The sequence below is a fragment of the Thamnophis elegans genome, chromosome Z (genome assembly GCF_009769535.1).
Source record: "Thamnophis elegans isolate rThaEle1 chromosome Z, rThaEle1.pri, whole genome shotgun sequence".
NCBI classification, from domain to species: domain Eukaryota; kingdom Metazoa; phylum Chordata; class Lepidosauria; order Squamata; family Colubridae; genus Thamnophis; species Thamnophis elegans.
This window is the reverse complement of record NC_045558.1, coordinates 104072194-104095374: the sequence shown is the minus strand read 5'-3', so window position 1 is coordinate 104095374 and position 23181 is coordinate 104072194. Positions and strand designations below refer to the sequence as shown.

At 39.8% G+C, this 23181-nt stretch overlaps 1 protein-coding gene across 1 annotated transcript; it reads right to left on the bottom strand.

Annotated features, from left to right (window-relative positions):
• Positions 1 to 23181, bottom strand: DLX4 (distal-less homeobox 4). The gene is made up of 3 exons (XM_032234587.1): positions 22788 to 23181; positions 6997 to 7190; positions 1 to 252 (listed from the first exon to the last, which is right to left on the bottom strand). Exons 1-3 carry the CDS (start codon positions 23179 to 23181, stop codon positions 1 to 3), a joined length of 840 nt encoding a protein of 279 aa, XP_032090478.1.

Below are 23181 nucleotides of genomic sequence, written 5' to 3'. Positions count from 1 at the left end.
TCATATGACTGGAGGCCTTCCCATGGCATCTTGGTGTTGTGGCTGTTGGTACCAAGGTCCAAAGCTGTTGATGTAGGTGTTAGAAGGCAGAGGAGGTCCTTTGCATGCCATGGGGATGTCCCAAAGAGGAGGTATGTTGGGTGAACATGGGGACAAAGATGAAGAGCTATGTAAATTATCTTCTTGGATGCTGGAGCCCTGCTTCATAATCTTTTTGAATTTGGAACGTTTGTTCTGGAACCAAATCTTGACCTGGGTTAAGAGAAAATGGGTGCAAGCAGAGAATGTATGAACAGCTACAGTAAAATTTGGAGGAGTTTAATCCAGAACTTCTTGCATCTACATTTTTCTACTTTTAATGGCTTTTATTTTCTCCCTACCTAATGTTTCTACTCATAGTTATTTGAGCAGAATAACAATCTAAATAACAATCTAAATTTGTTATTTAGATTGAAGAATTCTATATTTTTTCCTCATTGGTTCTTGTAAGATGATCCTTGTTCCAAGATCCTTAAAATTCATGAATACTGAGGCATTTGAAAATAACAAATGAATGCTGTTGGATAATTTGGAAATACTAAAAGGAAGAAAATTTCATGTTCTTAGATTAAAGAGATACTTTTTAAAAAGTTTCTGAAGAGTGATTTTAATTCTGTTAGTTCTGTTTCTAATAAAAGTTTGAAGTCATTGAACTTTCATCTTTTCAAGATTTTGTTCATCTAAATTTCAGGCAACCTTGGAACTAGGCCTACATAGATGTCTTTATAAAGTGATGGTCACTGTTAAATCTGACATGAATTTGTCAAGTGTTGCCAAAATGCAAAGTACAGAGGAAATCAGCTCACGCAGTGGAGCTGCATTACATACTGTATAATACAGGCCTTTGGATATACAGTTCCAGCCTTTTCCCGAAGTAATAGCTTTTATATATAAAATAATACAAAATATTGGTATCACATAGTGCCTATATTGGAAAAGGCACTAAATTGCTTAAATTCAGATTGTCTGAATGCCCATTGCTTTTGCTACAAACCTGTTTGGGCATTACAAAGAGTAGACATGCCCCCTTTGACAATGTCTACACTGGAAGATGAAATCCCTATGGCACAAAGTAGAAACACCTTCGCCTGCATCATTCCCAAAGTATGTAATACAGTCCCATAGGAGTTGCATTTATCACCCACTGCTCTTTCCTTTGGAAATGTGGCCAAAACACGTATTTTTGCCTGACTTGTAATTAATAATTAAGGCTCGCACTGATTTTCATTACTGCCTCTGAATTATTTTTGTACTCTGCATTTTATTGTTTGCTACCATCCTTGAATGCTGGAATTAAAAGATGGCATGTCTGTATACACATACATACAAATATAAATCACCCTTATGGCAAAAAGTTGACTGTTGAGTAGCTCCTGCTACTTTCAAGTAGTGGTCTTATCTCTTTCCTTCTTCCTTAATTCCCCTCATCTGTAAAATGGAAAACAAGCAAACACCCCCACCCCCGTTTCCCAGGGATCTTGCCAAGAGCAGCACGATTTTAAACGTTTCTCAGGCAGCCTGCTCTCACATGTCTTTCTCGGGCTCCCTGTTGAAGCCTAACCCTGGGCCTAGCTGGTTGCTTCAAGCAGGGCTCCTCCCCTCCCCATCTTCCCTCCACCTCCAAAGCCGATTGCACAAAGGCACTTGTGGAAAGCTTGAAGGAGGGCAAAGTGTAAAGTCTGGTCTTCAGGGCATGTTGAGGAAAAGGAAAACTACAGGCGTCTGAAGCAAGAGATCCCACCCACTCACCGCAGCCCTCGTTGGTACGGGGACGCTACCTTTTTTGATTAGTTTGCAGATTTGGCTCGAGTGCCATGCATTGCATCAGATAAGAACTTAAAATGCAGAAAGAAAATACAGAAGAAGACTTTAGAATCAAGATAGCAAGTCTACAACTTTCTGAAAAAAGAGAGCAAGAAAAATATCTTTTGGGCTGGACCCTGCTGAAAATTAAGCATTCTGGAGAAGGGGTCAAAAGCAAGGACTGAGTTTTTAGGGAAAGGGATACAATGTCAATTTTTTATCATTTTTTATGTGCTTTCTTCCTTCAGCTTACCCTGCATTTTCCTCTCTGGGATTTTGCCTATTTCTTTCTTTAACGTGTCTGTTCCCTGTATGATCATGCTTCCTTCACCTATGAACCAGCAAAAGGGAAAGGCTGCCTCCTAAACAAAATTATCACTGAAGGTTGGAGTGGGGGAGAGAAGCTAGAGTTACAAGGAAGGGAATATTCTTAAAATGTATTAAATTGTGATCTGATAGATCAGCTTTAATCTAAAAAAAAAAAAAAAGCTCTGCTTGATATTCAGCCAGAGACTAGTGATAAAGAGCATGTGCTTTGCCAACAGAAGATCCTAGGTTCAAGTCTCAGCATTTCTAGCTAAAGCTACCTGAGCAATTCCCAATAATTTGAAAGACTGGTATTAAAAAGGCCAGGAGTTGTTTCCGCCATCACAGCAAATCATTATTCAATAAGTGGTGTGTAGCTAAACCAAGGTCCAGCCTATTATTAGCATAAGAATCCTTGGTATGTTCAATCTTACAATGCTGTTTTCAAAATTGGCCAGATTAAGATGTGTGAACTTCAACTCCCAGAATTCCCCAACCAGGATTCTGACTGTGGAATTCTGGCAATTGAAGTCCATAAAACATACAATGGCCAAGTTTGAAAAAACACTGACCCACACTAATAGTGTTATAGAATGTTTAGATATGCTTTTAGTTAGAACCAATGGGGCTAAAGCATAATGTTGCAGATCCTAGTGCAACCAATCAGAATTTTGATAATTCAATCTCCCTCATAGTTTTCTGTCCCCCATCCCCCCAAGAAAGATCAAACTAGGCTATGGCTATTGAGCATGCTCAAACAGCATTCATTGGCCTCTTAGATTCCCTCCTGTTTGTTTGTTTGTTTGTTTGTTTGTTTATTACATTTACTGCCTATCTTGCTGTTAGGCCACTCTAGATGGCTTGCAATAATAGGAAGAAAAATGAAAAGACATGCAAACAAAAGTAAAATAGAATAAAATGAACAATGACAAAGAAACACAATGAGAATAAACACATCAATATATATATGTGAGCAAATCCCGTTTGAACTACCCAAGCAACAACCCTGCACACTTCAGCAATAGAAGAAAGTCTAACATCATCAAAAATATGTTCGCTGTGATACAGATTTCCTTCATTCACACTCCAAAAAAGGTAGTCTAAACAAGGATTTGCTGCTTACAGTGTAAACACATCCCATTTTTGTCCCCAGAAAACAGGTTTTGAAAGCTTTTGTACTGCTTCAGAAACCAGCAAAGCCTGTGTGCCCAGAAGGAAATTTTCCGGACAAAGAAGATATGCATTCAGCCCAGGAGAAGAGAAACCTCCCTGAAACCACCTCCAGCTCTCATTTTTTTAAAAAAGTTTATCCCGGACTTTTATTGAACAAGTGCACTGAGCTGACAAGTCACAATTTCTAAAAAAAAACCAAGTGTGTTAGTGTGATCAAGTAATCATTACTCACATAGCTCCTTAAAAGCAGAAAAGAGAAACTTATTTGCCTTAAACTGCATTTAACCTACATCTTAACCAAAATATTGGGAATCCTTTTAAGAATAGGCAAATATACTATATGGGCCAGAATACACATTTTAAAAATAAGCTTGTGTCTCAATCTTAGCTTCAATTCTCAAAATTCTCCAGCCAGCTTCAGGGAAACAGTTGAGAAACACTGCATCCAGGAGCTGGATTCCCCATAAACTCTAATCAAATTGAGAGTTTGATTTCAGTGAAGATTCGGAGAGGAGTAGAAGGTTGCTTAACAGTGGTGCACCTAGAAACGATAGTTAATCTACTAAAAACATTACTTTAAGCCTTTCACGTAGAAAAATATCCTCAAAATAATTAGCAAAGTTTAAAAAGCAATTTTATATATAATTATACATAATTAAACAATTAAACTGGAATTAATCCCAGAATATTAAGACGTGCTGACTTTAACTCCCAGCGTGTTGTTTGAGGAATTCTGGGAGTTGAAGTCCACACATCTTAAAAGTTGTCAACTTCTGAACTAACTAAATAAAAACTAGATTAGAAATAGGCATTACCCATAATGTATTAATGAGATATGGCAAGGCTTGCTTATTTAGAGAAAACAAGTACCTATCGTTTGTGGCTCAAAAAGAGAAATTTCATGCAAGTGCAAGTTTTAAACTGCTGATATATACACACATCTTTTGTTGGCCCTAAACTATAGGGAAGTAAAATTTGCTATCCCCTCTGTTGATCTCTAGCTAGTTTTGTTTCAAGTTCAACTTATAAACAAAGTCTAACAAATTTTAATTTACCTGACATTGATCTTGGCAGTGTTGTGGTTTGAAGGGGGGGTATTGTGGTTTGGAGGGAGGGTATTTCTTTAGTGTGAGAGTGTAACTAACTGTAGTTTAAGCCTCATTCACATATGTTCTGGCAGTGAGAAGAAAGCATTGGAATATGACAAAAAAAATGATTATGATCCCATGCTGGTACTCCATTTAGGAACAAATCAAGAATGGTCTTAATGTCCATGCAACTATTTGATGGATTTAAAAAATGTAAATGTACAGCAGAATAATCTATTTCTGTAGGTGCACAACATTGTTTCACATGAAAGTGAGACAGAGCCTTGCTTTGTGTGGCACCATTTCTAAAAACTAGTACTGCATTGTGAAATATCTATCACACACCCATCCAGAAGCTAAGATGATCTCTTCGAGAACACTCATAACCCGAGGAGTCTCTTGGGAAAAGATGATTGGCTGTTCGGTTTCTTTCTGCATTCCAAGGGACAAATAAGTAGAAGAAGACCAAGCAAGTTCCACTTTTTGATATATCAATAGTAGATTTGTAAATGCTCTATCTGGAAAAAGAACATTTATTTATAACAATTCACAGCTTTAGCTTTGTGCCATCCTGCCTTCCAAAAGCACATAGATTCTACCATTTTCCTTGAATGGTATGCTTTAAAAAGTTTTTAAGTTCCTCTGGCTAGGATCTCATCTGTGCCATTCATCTGTCTCAAATTATCTCTTTAAGTGGCTTAGCCATCTGTCAAAGAGGCAGTTGTGTGTGAGGGACTTTTGACAGGACTGAATCTTGGAAGATTTTCAGGTCTTTCCAAGCCATGTCTTCAGTGACAACCTCCCCTATTCTCATAACTCATATGTCCATCCTTACATATCACCTATCTTATTAAGACAGAATGCAGCATCCTCTGGGAATTGATTCTAACACATTAAATGCTGCAATTATTATCAACTTATTACTTTGTATCCATAGAATCTGCTATGAAATGTTGATGTCTATATGAAATATTGTAATGACTCCATTTCCATCTATCTCTGGTACCTAACATCTCCTATAATGCCATATTTCTTTATTTTATCAATCAGTCCATATTTTATATCCACCATGCCCAGATGATTGGAAGTTTCCTTCCCCCACATTTAAACTTATTTCCTAAGGTGTTTTTTTTAGGGGGTGTACATCTGAGTTTCCCAAAATTTGCTGATTGCAACTTATCCACTATCCAAGCAATGTTATCAGCAGAAATGATAAGTTATTGCAGTGTTTCAATTTGATGCAAACACACTGTTCTATGTATTACTTATTGTGATACTTATTTCATTACTTATTTTGTCTTTGTAGTGTCCCAAGAAAGTAGACTTTCTTTCCTCAAAGATCATACTTTAAAAGCCATGGTGCAACAATTAAGTCACCAGGGAAGGGATCAGAGATTTAAAATCTTGCTCAGTTGACAAGGTTACTGGTTGATTTGGGGCCATCTTAATCTATCTCCCAGGTCAGTTGTGAAGACATAAAATAGTTGGGAAGAACAAAAGAAGTCTGGAGAAAGTATACAATACCCTTGGAAAGCCAGAATTTCTGAAATTGATATACAAGAGTCCTTCTGCAACATCAGGTTAATTAATGATGTTAATATGGTACAGCTCAGTAAGAAATAGGGGGGCTGTAAGGTACTCAACACAATAATAGCATTAGTACTTGGCTTTAAAGTGGGGAAAGAAAGATTGCAACCACAATTATAATAATACATTGTTCTGAATGTGAAAAACATTAGCCATAATCCCTTTATAGGTCAATTACTCATGAGGGTTAACATGCAAGCAGATTGAGAAAAGTACAATTCTCAGAAGGCCTAGTAGAGTGTTTCATTCGCTGGCTGGGGAATTCTGGGAGTTGAAGTCCAGACATCTTCAAGTTGCCAAGGTTGAGAAACACTGGCCGAGTAGCATGGCCAACAGGGACATGGGCCATTGGGAGCTGAAGTTCAGTTAGAACACTACAAATCAGGTTCTTCAGCCTTATTTTATAATTCTTTTTTTGCCCTACTCCAGTGGTTGTTTTATTTTTAATATCTAGAACAGATATCCAGACTGCACCTTTCAGAAGACAATACAGGATAAAAATCTCTTTCCTATCCACCAGTTTTTCAATATTAAATATACCTCCCAGTGGCTTCTAGATTGATGTTTCTCAACCTTGAGAACTTTAAAATATGTGGACTTTAATTCCCAGAATTCCCCAGCCAGCATAAAATTTTCCAGTATATCTGGGCTGGGGAATTCTAAGAGTTGAAGTCTACACATCTTAAAAAATGCCAAGGTTGAAAACCACTTGGCAACTTAGTTTCATCTGCTGGATCAGGGGTGTCAAACTCATTATGACATGTCATTATATGATGTATTGCAACTTTCCCCACCCCCTTGCTAAAAGGGGTGTGTGTGACGCATCCAGCCTGCAGGTCATGAGTTTGATACCCTTGTACAAGATGGAAAGAGCTAGATTTAAGCAATTCATCATCTTTATTCTAATCAATTTTACAGGGCTGTTGTGGAGATTATCGCTCTCAGAAAGCAGGGATTGATGGGTAAGAAGTGGAAGGTATAAATCAATAGAGAATCTCACCTGTGTTTGGGTCAGGCCCAGCTGTGCTGCTAATTCTGCCCGTTCAGGTAATGCCAGATATTGGGTTTGTTGGAATCGCTGGTTGAGGGCCTGGAGCTGAAGGCTAGAATAAATGGTGCGTGGTTTCCGTATTTTCTTCCCTTTTCCATTGATACGGATTTCTCCATTCTCTATGATGGTTGATTTCTCCAGTTCTTTTGGGGAAAAAAACAGAATTAAAGAGAAAAAGTAAGATTCAATGTGTAGCTGAAGCCAACATCAGTGGCTGCTGAACTGCTTGGTTTTAAGCAGACTTGAGATTCATATTTGTGTCAATACTTATTTGCAATTTTTAAATTAGTGTTTCAACATGGGGCTACTGAAAAAATGCTGGACAAGAAAACCCCTAGTTTCACCTCCGCTCCACTATGAAGGTCAATAAGCACCTTTGTGCCTTGTTTATCCCTCAGTGTAATCCTCCTCATAAGGTTGTTGTGAGGATAACGTTGGAGAGGAAAGCACCATGTATACTGCTTTGCCTCCCAGGTTATAAAGATAATAGTGAATTCCTTGGATTTCTAACTTTGCAACTGCTTTGGCACTTTTCAGCAACAACAAAGCAATAAATTTCAATGAAACATGATGCAATTGCCCATGTCAGATTTCTGAGGTAATAACCACAAATGCTGTTGGCAACTTACTGTTATGATATAATTGTGTATCCAGAAAGCATAATATGTCCATCTGTTAATTTTGTAGATGTAAAACAAATTCTAAGTTGAAAGGTATCAAGAATATCATGATATCTGACCCGAATACTCACCACTCATAATGGATATGATAAATGGTGGAAATTTACTCTATGTATGCTCAAAGGCTCCTTGTTCCAAATTTACCAGTCTGAAAATTAAATCTATGTAAAGGAAAAATATAAGCCTAAACCTCATGGTATATGTACTTCTAGAGTAATGAATTCCAGAAACTTGACAGCTCTCAGTAATTGATAATTCCAATGAAAAAACTAAACTTATAGACAATTTAGATATGGATGAAGTTACAATGGAAGTGTTTCCTTTATCAAGAATGGGTATTATTTATCTTTATGGGCTCCTTCAATAAGTCACTGTTTGATCTTGGCACAATTAAATAATGGGAATTATAGATCCCAACAAGAATACATTGACAGGAACCCAAGATACAGTCAACCAGAAAACAAGTCTGCTCCTAAATTCTGAATGGTGATAATTACTTTTTGCCATTAAAGAACTCAGGAAAAACCATTGAATCATATGAAGAGCTGGAAAGATGGGCTTAGTCCACGGATATAGCATTGTCTCCCTATGTATTTAAGCCCTCATTGGTAGCCTTTTGCATCAGCTGGAATTTACAAGCCTTCTTTAAGGGCAGCTGCATCTAAACTGTAATACAATAGAGATCGCTCTGACTCCCAGGGTCCCCAAGGTATTTTCACCCATTTAGGGGTGCGGATGGGGAGGACACTGGAGATAAGTGCCAAATGTGGATCCAATATCCCACAAATGTGCATGTATTGTCTTGGAGAAAATATTATTTCCAGAATGAGCCACCACAAACTATTGTCATGTCAATCAAGGATGTTTCTTGAATCATTATCTAAACTAAATTCATTAGAAAGGGACTGTTAATTAGTGGATTTGGATTTAAATTAGGTAAGGATGTACCCTGAATAAATGGTGAAGATAGGAATTTGGGGGAGAAATTTGAGCTCCAGTAGATTTCCAGCACAAATAAAGAGTATCGTCAGGAAGATTATTTAACAGAAAAAACAAACAAATGACTTTGAAATACTTGTGATCTGAATAAAGAAATTTGGCAATTAAGCTGTCGTGCACTCTTTGTTCACTGACATTCTGCTCAAACAAAACGTTTTTCAGAAAAGTGTTTGACAGACTGAAAACACTTTAATACAGGAATCCCCAACCCACAATCCATGGACTGGCACCAGTCAGCAGCATGCCAGAAACTGGGCTGCCCAAATAAGTGAAGCCACATCTGTGGGATGCAGGCAGCACACAAAACCATGCCTCCTCCAGTCCGCAGAAAAACCTCTCTCCACAGAACCAGTACCCAAAAGGTTGGGCCCCACTGCTTAGTTGATTGGCCTACCTAAATACGCCAGATGAAAAGCATAGCCATTAAGAATGAAGAGAAGCAGGAGTGCCATCATCCTGAACTGGCTTTGTGATATTATAACTTGATCTGATTGGTTAATTAACAATATTCTTTCAGTATGGAATTATCAAATTGCCCAAGTCATTTTTGATTGATTGAGATAACATGGGCAAGAAGGAGTTTAAATAACAAGAACAGGCTACTGAAGCAGCTGTCGATCAGGCTGCAAACGATATGGATGAACCCATAGAAAGTGTTTATTCAGGTCATATGATGCAGCACGATTAAATTCAATCTATTACAAAAAGCTTATCTTCTCTCCAAAGGAGCAAAGTTTGGGGCGGGGATTAACCTGACATCTGTTTATATTTCAAGCTCAAAGATTCATTTTTTTTCCCTGGATTAAAAAGGGAGGAAAGAGCTGCAGAGAGAGGGGCATGGAATGAGAGATACAACGTCAAATTGCAAGATATGTTTGATCAATGGCATTTTTTCTGTGCATTTTGATATAGTTTGCTAAAAACAACAAAGACAACAACAATGTACAAAGAATCTAGCTTGTGTACCCAGTTCTTCCCGGCCTATTAGACTTGATGAGCATTCCAAGCTTACTGCATTGTGGCAAGAATTCCTCATTATCCTCTGTGTTTTTAAAAACCTGCCCTCTCCCCGGGAGAAAATAATTGAGCAGAAGAAAGCAACCCTGCAAAATGCAAACAGTTTCAGAGAGCAGTTGTGGCCCAATCAGAGGCCTTGTTTTCCCTCATCTCTGTTTGAAACTGTGTCAGGGGAAGAAGAAGAGATCCCTCTACAGGGCTGCCTTTAATTCTCACCAGTGCAGATTTAATTAAGAAGCTTAGTTCATGTGCAAAGAGCAAGCCAAACTCTTCAGCTTAAGGAAGAATACTCCCTAGACGCCTCAGTAAACCACATCCATGTGCTACTGGAGAACCCACAATAGAAGAGATAACCCAAGACACAAAGTTTTGACAAGCTGAAAAATAAAATACAGAGACAGTGGGAGGGAATTATAAGATGCTGCTCCCTTACAGATAATAACATCTTTTTTTAAAAAAGAATTGTTTTCTAAAGTTTGCTACTCTGTTTTTTTTAAAGACTTCCTACATTGCCTTAGCTTAGAAAGAAAAAAATCCTGTTCCTTAAAGTGTACCTTTTTTCCTTTATTTTTTTTTCTTTGCTACATTTTAGTTCAACATGGACTTTTAAGGAGGAAAGCAACACACAAAGAAAATGCACGCGAAAGAAACCAAAACAAGAATTTAATCCATGCATAATCATTATTTCAACCCTGACCACCACGTATCCTTTGCAAACCTGATCAAATATAGACTTCAATAGCAAAACGTAGCTCAGTCCTGGGATTGGTGCTGCCGCATTGCTGGAATATTGGTGAGATCACAGCCCTACAAATGAATATCAATCCTGGTAAATTCTTCTATTGGTGGCGTAATCAAACAGATCTGAATAAGTGGCTATATGCACACAGAGACACAAAGTCTCACCTGGAATATAATTCATTCTTTAACATGGCTTTCCACATTTGGGGGGACAGCAGTAGATTTGAATTATCATGATCCCCTAAGTACCACCAGTTGGGGATGTCTGGGAGTTGAAGTCCGTGTATCTTAAAGTTGCCAAGATTGAGAAACTCTGCCCTAAAGAAATCCAATAAATTTGGAGAACTCCAGATTGAACAGGCTGGTCTATAATCGTGGATGTTCTTGACAGGTTTATTACCTACCATGGAGACCAACTGAATAGTTCTAAAAAACAGATATGATTGCAGAGGAATGGAAGGCAGCATTTTAAGATACCTCTTCTCAAGCTTCTGTCCTGAAAGAAAGGTGCAATGCAGAACTAAAGAAACTCACTCAGGCTGCCAGAGGATTTGCTGTACTGCAGCACTTAAGGAAGAAAATAAACTACCAGTACATTTATAATTACCCTTCTAATTTAATATAAGTATTATTTTCCTTTAAAATTTCATCCCATGTATTAAACTAGTAGATTGGTTTTCTCCCTTCTCTTTCTCAGCAACTCTTTGATTGAAAACCTTGATGATTCAGTTTTTCAGAGCATTCTGCATTTCCAGGCATCCTTCCTCAAAATTAAAAGACCTCAATGCACTTCACATCCATATAAGCATAAATCTAACTCTGCAAAATGCATAGAACAAATCAGATTCAATGCATTTTTAAATAACCATGCATAAGATGAAAATCAACAAAGAGTACAATTCCTGATAAAACAATGGTTGCAAACCCACAGGAGAGCTACACATTTACTGTATTTCAATACCATGGAAACAAAACTAGTTTTGCTTACTAAGCTGAGGTTAATTGAACCACAGTTTATGAAACTGACTTTTTTTGGTATTGTCCAACTCACTGAACCATGGATGAACCAAAACACTGGCTGGATTCTTGTAGCATCATTTACTGAATTAACACTCTTGCCTAAATTTGTCCAGCACATTGAATTGCAAGCTAAACTCACAGAAGAGCCATTGCCACAAATAAAATGGTGCATTAAAGTTCAAGGGAGGAATGAATCCTGACATCCCATTTATATGACTGCATATGACTGTCCTTCCTCGCTGGGATGTTGGAGAGCCTGTGGCCCACATATTGCTGAACTATAGTTCATAGCAGCCTACCTAGTATGATCAACAATAAGAATGTTGGAAATAGTAATTCAGCAATGCCTTATGGGAAGTAGGCTGTTCTTCCCTAGGGTAATTGGATAAAACTATCACTAACATAAAATTATAAGATGTATTATGCTAAGTACTCTAAACATGATTCTTATCTCACTCAATAGAAAGGTAGCAAATACAGCCAATAGTATTAATAATGCAGCTTATTCAAATTTAGTAATCATATTGACTCAGACAGCTTGCATTGGACCAGATTCATACAATCTACGCCAGCTAACATTCCTACAGAGTGTGCCTAATTTCCTAATCTTGTTTGGATTTTTATCTGAATCATTTTAATTGGCTCATCTTCTGATCTTTCCCCAACCTGATGACCTCCAAATGAGGATTTGACAAAAAAAGGACCCCTTGTCCTCAATCATTATGACTATGGTGGTTTTCCTTGGAGCTTGATATTATGACTTAATATACTAGAGTTTTCTGTAAACCAGAAGTGCCCAACTTTCCTGGGCCAAGGATGGACATGGTGTTGCATGTACAACTGTTAGCAACTGCGGCTGTGTTCTCAAAAATCATGGAAGGAGCAATCAAAATTGACATTGACATTATAATAAAAAGATATGCATATAATCTCTACTTTCATATTTAGTTGTTTTTTTTTTAATTCAGTCAGATAATAAAGGAATGCCTTTGGAGGCATATGGGTGCCCCATGTGGCCCTGGGACTTAGGTTGTAAACCTCTGCTTCTCATATAGGTCAAGCAGAAAGCACCCTCAAGTTTAAGTAATGGAGTGTAGATTTCAGCAACTGAAGGTTTAGTTGATTGAAAGGACAACTTCTACAACTATGAAGGTCAGAACCACTGCCGAGAGGATAAAAGCTGTGCAAACTACAGAATGACATACTGATTATTTGCTAAATCCCAATAAGGACCCAGCACAGTGGAGTTTAGGACCAGAATTCATAATTATCCTAAGATGACTGTTCTGCAAGCTTTACCCAAAAGTAAGTTTGTACACTGATATCAAGTTCCAGAAGGGTGTAGAATTGGGGACTTAGTGGGTGTCATAAGAATATGCTCGGCACTACAAAGTTGATTCATGTTCCAGCCAAAGCGAATGATTCAGGTTTAAAGCAAGAGGCATTACTGGAAAGGATTAGGACGCAGCCACAAACAAAATCAACTTTTCACTTAAGAAAAAGAAGGTGCAGATAAAGATATTGGGGGAGGGGGAGAAAGTCCATGTCACTTTTATGATGTGTTTCAATATTAAGGAGAGGGAAAGGAGGGAGAAATAGCTACAGACCTCTGGTGATCTTACTTCTGAGTAAGCACTTCGATTAAGGTGACAACTGCTATGTGCACATTTACTTCCCCAAACAAATCAATTGAGTAAAGTTGTTTAGATTGCATTAAGTGCTACAATCCTGGGCAAAAATGAAGTACGCCATAGAAAACAGCAAGGCAGAAACCAGAAATCCATCTACAGCCTTTCTTCCTGCCTCCCAACACGGACAAGAATACAAAGAAAATATTGTTTTTGTAAGTTTGTTTAAAGTGTAATTACACGCTTTTGAACGTTATTGTCTACCTCTTTGGAAGAGGTTACTTTCAAAGGCAGATTATGTCGTATTTAAATAAAATCCCGTTTACTACACTCTGAACACAGAAGAGAAAGTCAATATGGACCAGATTATAACTGAGATGAAAGCCGACAGGTGAATCTCCTGGGGAATATTATGTACAGGAGTGCTTATTTGCAGCCAATAAGTATCAACCTATATATCTTTATAGCATCTCAACGATGGTTGGGTGATGTTATTAATCTGCCTTGTAGAAGAGATGGAGTGGAAATATTGGAAGTCGACTGAGCTATGAAGAAAGTAAAAACCCTTCCCTCGTTTTCAGACAGCTATCTTGAATCGACTCAAATCCAATAACTGGATTTGAGTTTGGTCAGTTTAATGGGTTAAACTCTTTGTCTTTGCCTTTTTTTTAACTGTATCTTTCTGCCTAATCATCATCATCATCATCATCATCATCATCATCATCATCATATTCAAAACGAATATGGCGGCACACGTATCAAGTGATCAAGTGATGATTTCAGCCGGTTTGATCTTCCCAAAAGATCTACTCCTTTAAAAAATCGGTTTATTAAGTGAGGAATTAAATGATTCGATTCTGATGAGCAGCGAATCGATTTAAACCAACTAAAGAATTTTCCGAGATGATTAAAACTGGATTTCAGTAGTTCTGGCTGCTGGAGAAAATAGTGGGAGGGAAAATGAGTTTTCTGGCATTGATCTAAACTATAAAGAAGCGGAAGAAGTTTCAATTTGTTCCCCAAATCACTTTCCCCTGAAGTTCGGCCTTATTTTCGCCCCTACCACCACTTTAATCGCTAAAGCAAGCTGTCTTTACTCAAAAACACTCTCGCCCCTATTTAAGCAGGGCTGCCATCTGAAATCCAGCTGTAGCTTTGCAACTTCGCTCGCATTTGCCTCAATCGGACGGTCTTCTTATTGTTGAACAAAACCGACGACGCACGAGACCGCCGTACAAAATCCCTACAACTCAAGAGCAGCGTCGAGAGGTCTGGGATTCCATGAAAAAGCAAAAAATAAAAATAAAAAAAAGCTTCGGGTTGTGTTGATTTGGCAAATCAACTTGAGGTGTGTGTGTGTGAGAGAGAGAGAGAGTGAGCTGAACAGGCGTCAACCGCTTCCACGCAGCCCGCGGAGAACAGAGTTTAAAAAGACACATCCGAAACCCTAAAGGAATAATTTAATTTAAAAATCAACCCAAGACCAAACTCCAAGACGCCTGGCCCATGTCTGCCCTAATTAAAAAGATAAAATGTAATAGCAGAAAGAGAAAAAAGAAAAAAAGAAAAGAAAAGGGAGAGCCACACCTCAAACTTGTTCTCTCTCGAAGAAAAGAGGGAGAGAGGGAAGGGGGGGGGGAGAGATGCTTCGAATATCCGCCGGCCTGGAGCCGGACCTGCAAACCCCAGAGATTGAATTGCAAGCAGGACGAGACACGCCCTACCAAGTTCAACGGGACTCCCCTTTAGCTAGACCCAAATTTCTCCTTCCAAAATTTAAGTATTTATTAACCAGCGTGTTTGTATCCGTCTGCTACGCCACTACATTTAGGGGTGGCTGGTGAGCTTGTGTTTCGGAATGGAGTGTGCTTTTCTCCAAACTGAAGCAGCTTGAGAGGCCCCCAGAAAGGTGAGAAGCGAAAAGGACGAGGAGGGGCAGAGTGAAGGGGAAATCCATCGAATCGTGCATTTATTCCCTTTTCTCCTTTCAAGTACACCCCGTCTTTGTAATTAGGCATACGGTGCGGTACTTTCTTGTTTGCATAGAACAGGGTTGTGTGTATAAAGGCAAATTGTGAAAAATTGTGTCTGAGATGGTGCACCAGCATCATACAATCTCCAAAAAGGGGTTTCCTTCTGCAGTTATTCCGCCCCTCCCCACTTCGATTGGGGAACTCGGATTGGAACGCAGATCCAATCCGAAATCTCCAATGCCTGGAGATACCAATGCAAATTGGTTGTTTTTGTCTGTGTTGCCCATCCATGGATTGGGAGGAAATCATATTGGCCAAAACCCTTCTTAATAAACCACGCAATGGTTAGATACTAGGTTTTCCTAAGGCAACCTGATTAGAAAATCAGAGGGAGGACGGTAAAGGTTTAAACGCCACCCCTCCCCCTTTCGTCTAGAAATAATCTATGTAATAAAGAATTCTTGGAAACTTGAATGGTTTCTCTCTATTTTGTAAACCGTCCGTTAAGTTAATAACTGTATTTTCTTAATGTGGATTTTTTTTCTCACACAAAATACCTCTGGTATTTTTTCATTGTATTATATAAACTATTTCTTAAACTCTGGGGTTTCCCCTAGTTATTGTTTTTTTAAGGAACTCTATTGTGTGTTAGCAGGCTTCTTGGAATAATAAGAACAAGAATATGCCCGAGACAGATAATAGGAACCTTGTGAATGCGTGGGAAGGAGAAATTTACAAGAACACTAAGTGAAACTGGCACGTTTGCCCCTATTATCTAATAACTGTTAATTACTCTAAAACTAGGGTCAGATACAGTAAACTAATATGCATTTAAATAAATTACCAGTCACTTAGCTTCTACCAGCTCCACTATCTTAAATTATACATCCCTTTACAAATAAGTAAAGTAAAATTTGTTTGACAGAGACAAGGCGAATCTAATGGTTTGTACCTTTAATTGCTAAATAAAACTGATTTTGGTTTCCTTTAAAAGATGAATCAAAGAGCCCTTAAGTTTTTGGCTGATCTACTTGAAAAGTTGGTTTGTAATTCAGCTTTTGATTAGAGAAGATGGAAGATTTAGCACTAACCTGGTAAGAATTAATGGGGAATTAAGGTTTTCCACTACATCAGGCAGGAGAATGACAGGATAGAAACGAGGCAGATTGCAACAGAGAAACTAGTATTTTACTCAGGGCGGTGGGACATGGGAAATCCGCTTGAATATTGGCTTCGCGTAAAAAGAAAGGTCAGTCCAGGTTCCAAAACACATGAACTGTTAAGACTGTTTTAAGCTTACCAAAGTGAGCTTTTTCTTTGTCTTTGACTCACACAACGCGTCCATTTCATGACCCAGGCACTGTTACTTCTTTGAGGAGGGGGGAGATTTTAAACAACTATTTTGAACACCTCCCGACCGGCATCACTTTTGAGTTGTATGAGTCACCTCAAACGACCCTCAAGCGCTCATGGGCCGTGAGTGAGTTTCAAGGAAGAGTCCAAAAGCTCGCAGTCCACCTGTTGCGCGAAGGGTGTGGTTGGGGGAAAGAGTAGGGCGCAGGCTCCCCTGTTTCCTCCAGCAGCTCGGTATTCAGCCTCATATTCTTTTCCCCATCTCGGAGCAATGCCTGAATGAAGGAAGTCCCCCACCCCCTATATAAAGTAAAAAAAATCGAAAAATCCGCACAAGACCGCATCTTCACACAGCGCAATCCCCGGATAGGTTTGTTGAGTTCCCCGATGAAATTCAATTTCGCGGTGCAATTCTACACAAGCCGGTTCACTACCAAAAATTTAAAATATATGTATTAAAAATCGGTAAGGATTGCAACGATAGGTTTGCACGCACTGAGAAAGGCCTGTGAAATGAATGTGGGCTTGTTTCTGAGTAAACAGGAATTGGACATCGCCATTCATTCGCCTCGAAGATGCACCTATTTATAGAATAATATGCTGGTTTGCATTTATGAACCCTTCTAGCCCGAACAAACAACTCCCATGAAGACTCAGTCTATTGTATGAACGAGGTCATCGTTTCAATCGCTCAAGTTATTGCTAGATTCCCAGCCAGCCAGCCTCAAATCCTGCCGACCTCCTTGACTTAAGATCGGCAACGGTAGTGTCCTTGGCCTGTCCAACCTATGTTTGTAAACCGCCCTTTGGAAGATATTTGAAAGGAGGGTAGGAAAATGCTTATGAAGACTCTCACGAAGGAAGAAATGATATACGACTCCAAAGAAAAAGCCACAGAAATAGGCAATCACCTGGTACCTTCCCGTTGTGTTTGATTTAAACCCCCATCATGTCCAACCAGAATGATCAATGGCAAAAGATGATGGGAAATGTAGCCCCAGCCATTTCGAGTGTACCAGGTAGGTTACCCATGTCTGGTGGAAAAACCACCTCCTCGGACAATAGAAGGGGATCGTCACTTCCTTCTGATCTTCCCATAAACTTCAAGCAAAAAACTGCGCTGAGATGCAGTTCAGGCGAAGCCCATTTAACTGGAAGGGAGCGACTTTTTATTCAGCAGAATAAACTAACTTGCTGGGAAATACTCTTAGGAGCGCAAGCTAGGGCTGGGCTCCTACTCGAATTAAACCATAATAGATTTGTTAGGCATTGTGCGAACCCAGCCAGGCGTGTTTTGTTCTATAAAACACGGTCGCTCTGAGCGAATGAATCTGGCCTAAAAATAATAACTTCTGTGGATTTTGGCACGTTTTGTTATATTGCTGGGCCGATGTAACTCAGTCGTGAAGATCGGCTTTCCACCGCAGTGGTGGTTGACGCTAGAATAAACCACGTCGGAGAAAGTTCCCGTGGCTGATACATTGTCCCCAGCAACAACAGCTGGATGATACAGCGAACCGCGATGGGGAACAGACCCTCCGCGGCGACCTGCTTCTGAACAAACCTGGAAAACGTTGCAACTAAAAACGAAGCGCTTTGCGTAGTCCACAAATCGGAGTGAAAATTAACACAATTCCGAAACGGAGATCGCTCAATCCTTCAGTGGGGGGGGGGGGGGGGCGCACTACAGCCGCGGTTCCTTGCTGCCCGATTTGGAATATTTGCTGTGGCTCCCCCTTCCCCACTCTTCGGGTTCATAACAATTAGTAACTGCTAATTAATTAGCTGCCGGTGGGATCCACTGTCTCGCCTTAAGATCGCATAGAGCGGGCCTCCTCCGTATTCCATCCGCCAGTCAGTGCCGACTGGCGACTACCCGGAGGAGAGCCTTCTCAGTTGCTGCTCCGACGCTATGGAACAATCTCCCCGTGGAGATTCGTACCCTGACCACAGTCCAGGCCTTCCGTACAGCCCTCAAGATCTGGCTAGCCCGTCAGGCCTGGGGATAAACTCTTCCGCCCCTCCCGAATGCTGAGAGAATGTTGTGTTTTTAGTATTTTTCAGTTATTGCACATTTCTTTTTATGTTCTGTCTTCACTCCCCTTCCTTGTTATTGTAAGCCGCCCTGAGTCCCCTCAGGGAAAAGGGCGGCCTATAAATGCTATTAAAATCTAAATCTAAATCTAAAATCTAAATAGTTTTAGTTCTTCAGCCAAAGGGCCAGCGAGGGACCCCTTTCGCTGGCTGCTGCATTTAGTTTCAAACGGTAGCAAGACGCTTTCTCTTTCACGTATTCATTTGACAGGTACCAATTAAAATTAAAAAAATATATATAGTACAAGTAAATAAGGGACATTTAATAAACACCTAACTTCAGTAGGGAGCACGCACTAGCATTACTAACCCAGGGATTCTTTTCTTTGCAGAAACAGGCAAGGGGCGAGGCGAGGCTATTTCTCCAAAAAATGAAGAGCGTCTCTTTGCTTTTCACCAACTGTAGAAGCATTTTGCTTCCAGTATTGCCATCACTGCAAGTAATTCGCTACTAATATGCTTAAATTAAAACCTCCTGTTTTATTTTGGCAGGGAAAGATATCTCTCTCTGAATCTCTAATGTCCATGTTTCCTTTATCTTTCTGACAGCTGTTGATCACCAAACAATTCTGGAAATTGTCCACTTTCAACTTGTGTACCTGTGTAATCAAGGCATTGTTTAAAGCAAACTAATGTGAGCTTCCCTTAAATTTAGCAAACTGGTCTCATGGAATTCTGGGAAAGGTTTCTATGAAGTTTGGACAGATGGGGGTTGAGGGGTGTGTGTGAGACACATAGCCTAGGGGTTATGGATTAACCTTAAAGTCAGAATACCTTTACAATTAGAAAGGAACACTGCTCCAAGTTTTAAAAATAGTATTAGATACTATAGTTGAATAAGGTAACCTTTTAAAAACTTCACTAGTGCATTCTAAAACATAAATAATGTTATAGTCCTTATTTTCTCTTCTCCAAAGCATTTCATTGCTAGATAAGAAAAAAAAATCACACAATAAAAGCATAAATTAATACTTAAATTACAACCTTTGATTTTTACATTTAAAAACCATGGATGATTTTTTAAAGTGCTGTTGCTTCTTTTAAATTATATATATATTAAAAAACCTCAGCGGGCTCCAAAAGAAATAACTCAGTTTATGTAAATTCACAGTTCAGAAGATAATTTCATTTTTAAACAATATGTTTCTTGTGATCTTAGTTTGAAGCCAAGTTGTATGACTTCAAGGGACATTTTCCTGGGTTGTAAATTAACAAGAATGTTATTCATATTTTTATATGCAATATACATTTTTAAAAGTCAATCAGTATTATATTAAAGGATTCTACTAACATCAAGTTTCTTAAATATTTAGAAATCCCATGAACATGGACTAAAATGGCATCCTTTAGTGGAAGAAGGGATTGGAAAGAAAGAATTCCTATATTGTTAGACTAAGTGTCCTTGAACATAGGCCTGGAAGAAAGTTCTTAATAAAGATGGTAGAAAATCAAAAGCAAAACAGTACATTTTCTGTGCCAAAAGATAATGAGTAGTAATCTCCAATTCAAAGTGATAGATAATTAGATAAATGTTTCTAGGAACATCCTGGAAATGGAAAGTTTATTTTTCTTTGAAGAGGAATTTGGACTAGAAAGCTAGTGAAAAAGCACACATATGTGGAGGGAGTAAAACAATATAAATTGTCAGGTGAGGAGCAACATGGCATATCTGACTCAATTTATTGAATGCAGGAACTTTTAGAGGATGAAGTCTAAAACCTGAAGATGAGACCAGATTTAGGGGTAAAACTTAATCCAGGGGAAAAAAAACAGGTCTTAATTCCTGTTCCTTCTAGAAGCACTATATCAAGAGGGTGGAAAATATCCAAGCAGTAGGGGTAAAAAGAGTCACTCTGCACATCAACAAAAGCTTCATTCTATATCATCTACCTTTGAGCTGCTATTGGATTTTTCCAGGTGGCTTCCTGAACAATTTCTACCTCCTGTAGTAAGTTATTTATAGAGCACTTCAGTGTACCTGGTTGTTTGACATAGCAATGAAAACCAGCAAAACAACAGAGCTGTGCCCAGAGGCATGTTCAATCTAGATGGGCTGGGGAGGAAAGGGACGTTTCCAGGAAAGATATAAACAAATGCAGTTAGCAAAAAGAAAGTTTCATTCCAGCAGGGTGAAATGACTTTGGTCAGAAATAAGTGAGATGTCACATTTAAATTGCTTGCATCATCATTTGTCTGGATTGCTCTTAGCAAAACAAAATATATTAAAGATGTCCATGGTCTCTTATGCAACCTTGAAAGAGTACCACAGGCATGCAAGTCAACTGAACACTAAGTCTCAAAGCAGAATAGCATCCAGGAACCAAAAGTTACTAGAGCAAAGTTTTTTCAACCTTGGCAACTTTAAGATGTGTGATTTCCAGTTCCTAGAACTCTCCAGCCTGCTTGCTGACTGGTGGCAGCAAGGGGAATTCTGGGAGTTGCAAAAAACACTGACCTGCAGGCATTCCCCCTTCTCATTTGGTATTGTTCAGACAAGTTTGCAATGCCTATTATCTCCAGCCGGCTAGGTCAATTTGGCCCGTTCCTCAATCTGATCCTTTCCATCAAGATTGGAGTAGTTATTTTTACTTTCAACATTATTAATTTTACTGTTTTTCTTGCATCTTTGCACCAATTCTTCTATTAAGAGTCTTGAAAGCTTGCACATCATTTCATCACTGCTCAACTATTCATTAAAATACAAACCCTAACTAGTAACCTTTTCCAACCTAGTATTCTCTGGTTTAATTTGACCTCAGCACTCATTGTGATCACACAATCTGAAAAGCAATATCCCAGTTTCTAAAGGTCTTGAGGAGAGAAACTAATGAGATTTCCTCCTCTGGCTGCTTGGGCATCAGAGGTGCATTACTCAAGAGCTGCCTGTTTGCCCCCAAGAGGACTGCCTTCCTCCTCCTTAGATCCATGTGCCAGAGCTTCAGTCGTGGCCCTGTGAAGTTTTGATGCTTATCAAATGGACTCCAGGAACAAGAGGTTCAGGAGAAGCAGACCCTTTCCACCTGGTAATGGGGATGAGGGGGGAGAAAAGCAGAGAAGAGAAACTGGTGCCGTTTCTTTGGGAAAAAAACTGGTGGGGGACGAGGAAGAAAAGAAATAAATGTTCACCAAAATACTTTTTTTAATCATGTGCAAGCTATTCCATCTGATACTTCATTCAAGTTAAGATCTGTCTCTCTAATTGTACGATCTAAGGGTGGCATAACACAATGGGTTGTAATTTATTTCATCGCAAAAGCATTTTTTTTTTCATTTTCTAAAAGGTAGCCTTTCTGAATAAAGTGTTGGGCTCTATTTCTTTTGTCATTTTTATCTTAGTTTAGATTTCCAGAGATTGCCAGTAAGGATGCAGGGACGAGAAATCTCATATAAGTAGACCGCCGTCCCATAGACTCCTTACTTGTAAATAATTGTGCAGTAATTGAAATGCTTGCCTCAACTCAGATCTAAGAGTGTGCTGCAAACGAAACGGCAGGCAATGCAGATTTTATACTGGGCAAATGCAAAAAAAAAAAAAAAACCCACCAAAAACATTTCACTGACACTTGTTGGAGTGGCCTCAAATTTTCGATCCATTTTTGATTCACATTCTCCAGGAGGAATTGAGGACTCTTTCATCCCACGGAGGAGAGGCCAATGTGGCTCAACCCTCTTTGCGTGCAATGGAACAGGGAAGTCTCGTCTAAATTTGCGACCTCAGCTTTATTTTTGAACGAACAAATTCAGGATAACTTTTAATTTAGAAAAGGGCAATTCATATCTCTCTCTCATTAATTCTTAATCTGCGTGTCAACCCATCCCCCCACCCCCAATAAAGGAAAGGGTAACATTCTTCGTTAGTGACGGATACTAATACTGATTTGTTCCATTCCTATACCTCCCATTTCTCCCCAATTCCCTCGTAAGGCTTCGAAAACAGCACATTTCTGTCCACATTCCTTCAGCCCCCTTCCTTCCAGATGTGCTGCACTATAACTCTCATTATTCCGGAGGCCGTGGACCTGTTCTCTCGGACAGCGGGAGCTGTAGCCCAATCTTTTGGTGGCTCCAAGAAGGGGCTGTTCTCGACTGGTGTTCAAGGGTGACCGTGTCGAAATCCTATCATCCGGATAAAATAACGGAGATTGCACCCCCCCCCCGAATTAGGTGGGAGGGGGTTCCAGCCGCCCCGGGCTTGCCTCCCGCCCCTTCGCCCAAACTAACCAGCCTCCCCTTACCCGTCTCCTCCAGCCTCGTCCCGTGGCCCAGGGTGCTCGAGGTCTGCTGGTATGTCGAGAAGGAGGTGCCGTGGTGGTGGTGGTGGTAGAAGGCGTGAGGACTGCCACCGGCCGCCCCGGGGTAAGGGGGATAGGCCAGGGGTCTGCTGCCGTAGGAGGCGGCAGGAGAAGGAAAGACGCCGCCGTCGTGCGGGGTCTGCTGCGGAGGCGGCGGCAGCGGGTGCAAGGCTTGGAGCGAGTAAGGGGCCGCCAAGGTGGTCGGATGCTGCTGCGGCTGCGAGGTCTGAGGCTGCTGGTGAGGAGAAGTCGGGGCGCCCAGCCCGAAGTCCAGAAAAGCCGCTTTAGACGGGTCCGGCGGTCCCAGCAGGCTCTCGGCCAGAGAATTCATCGTCAT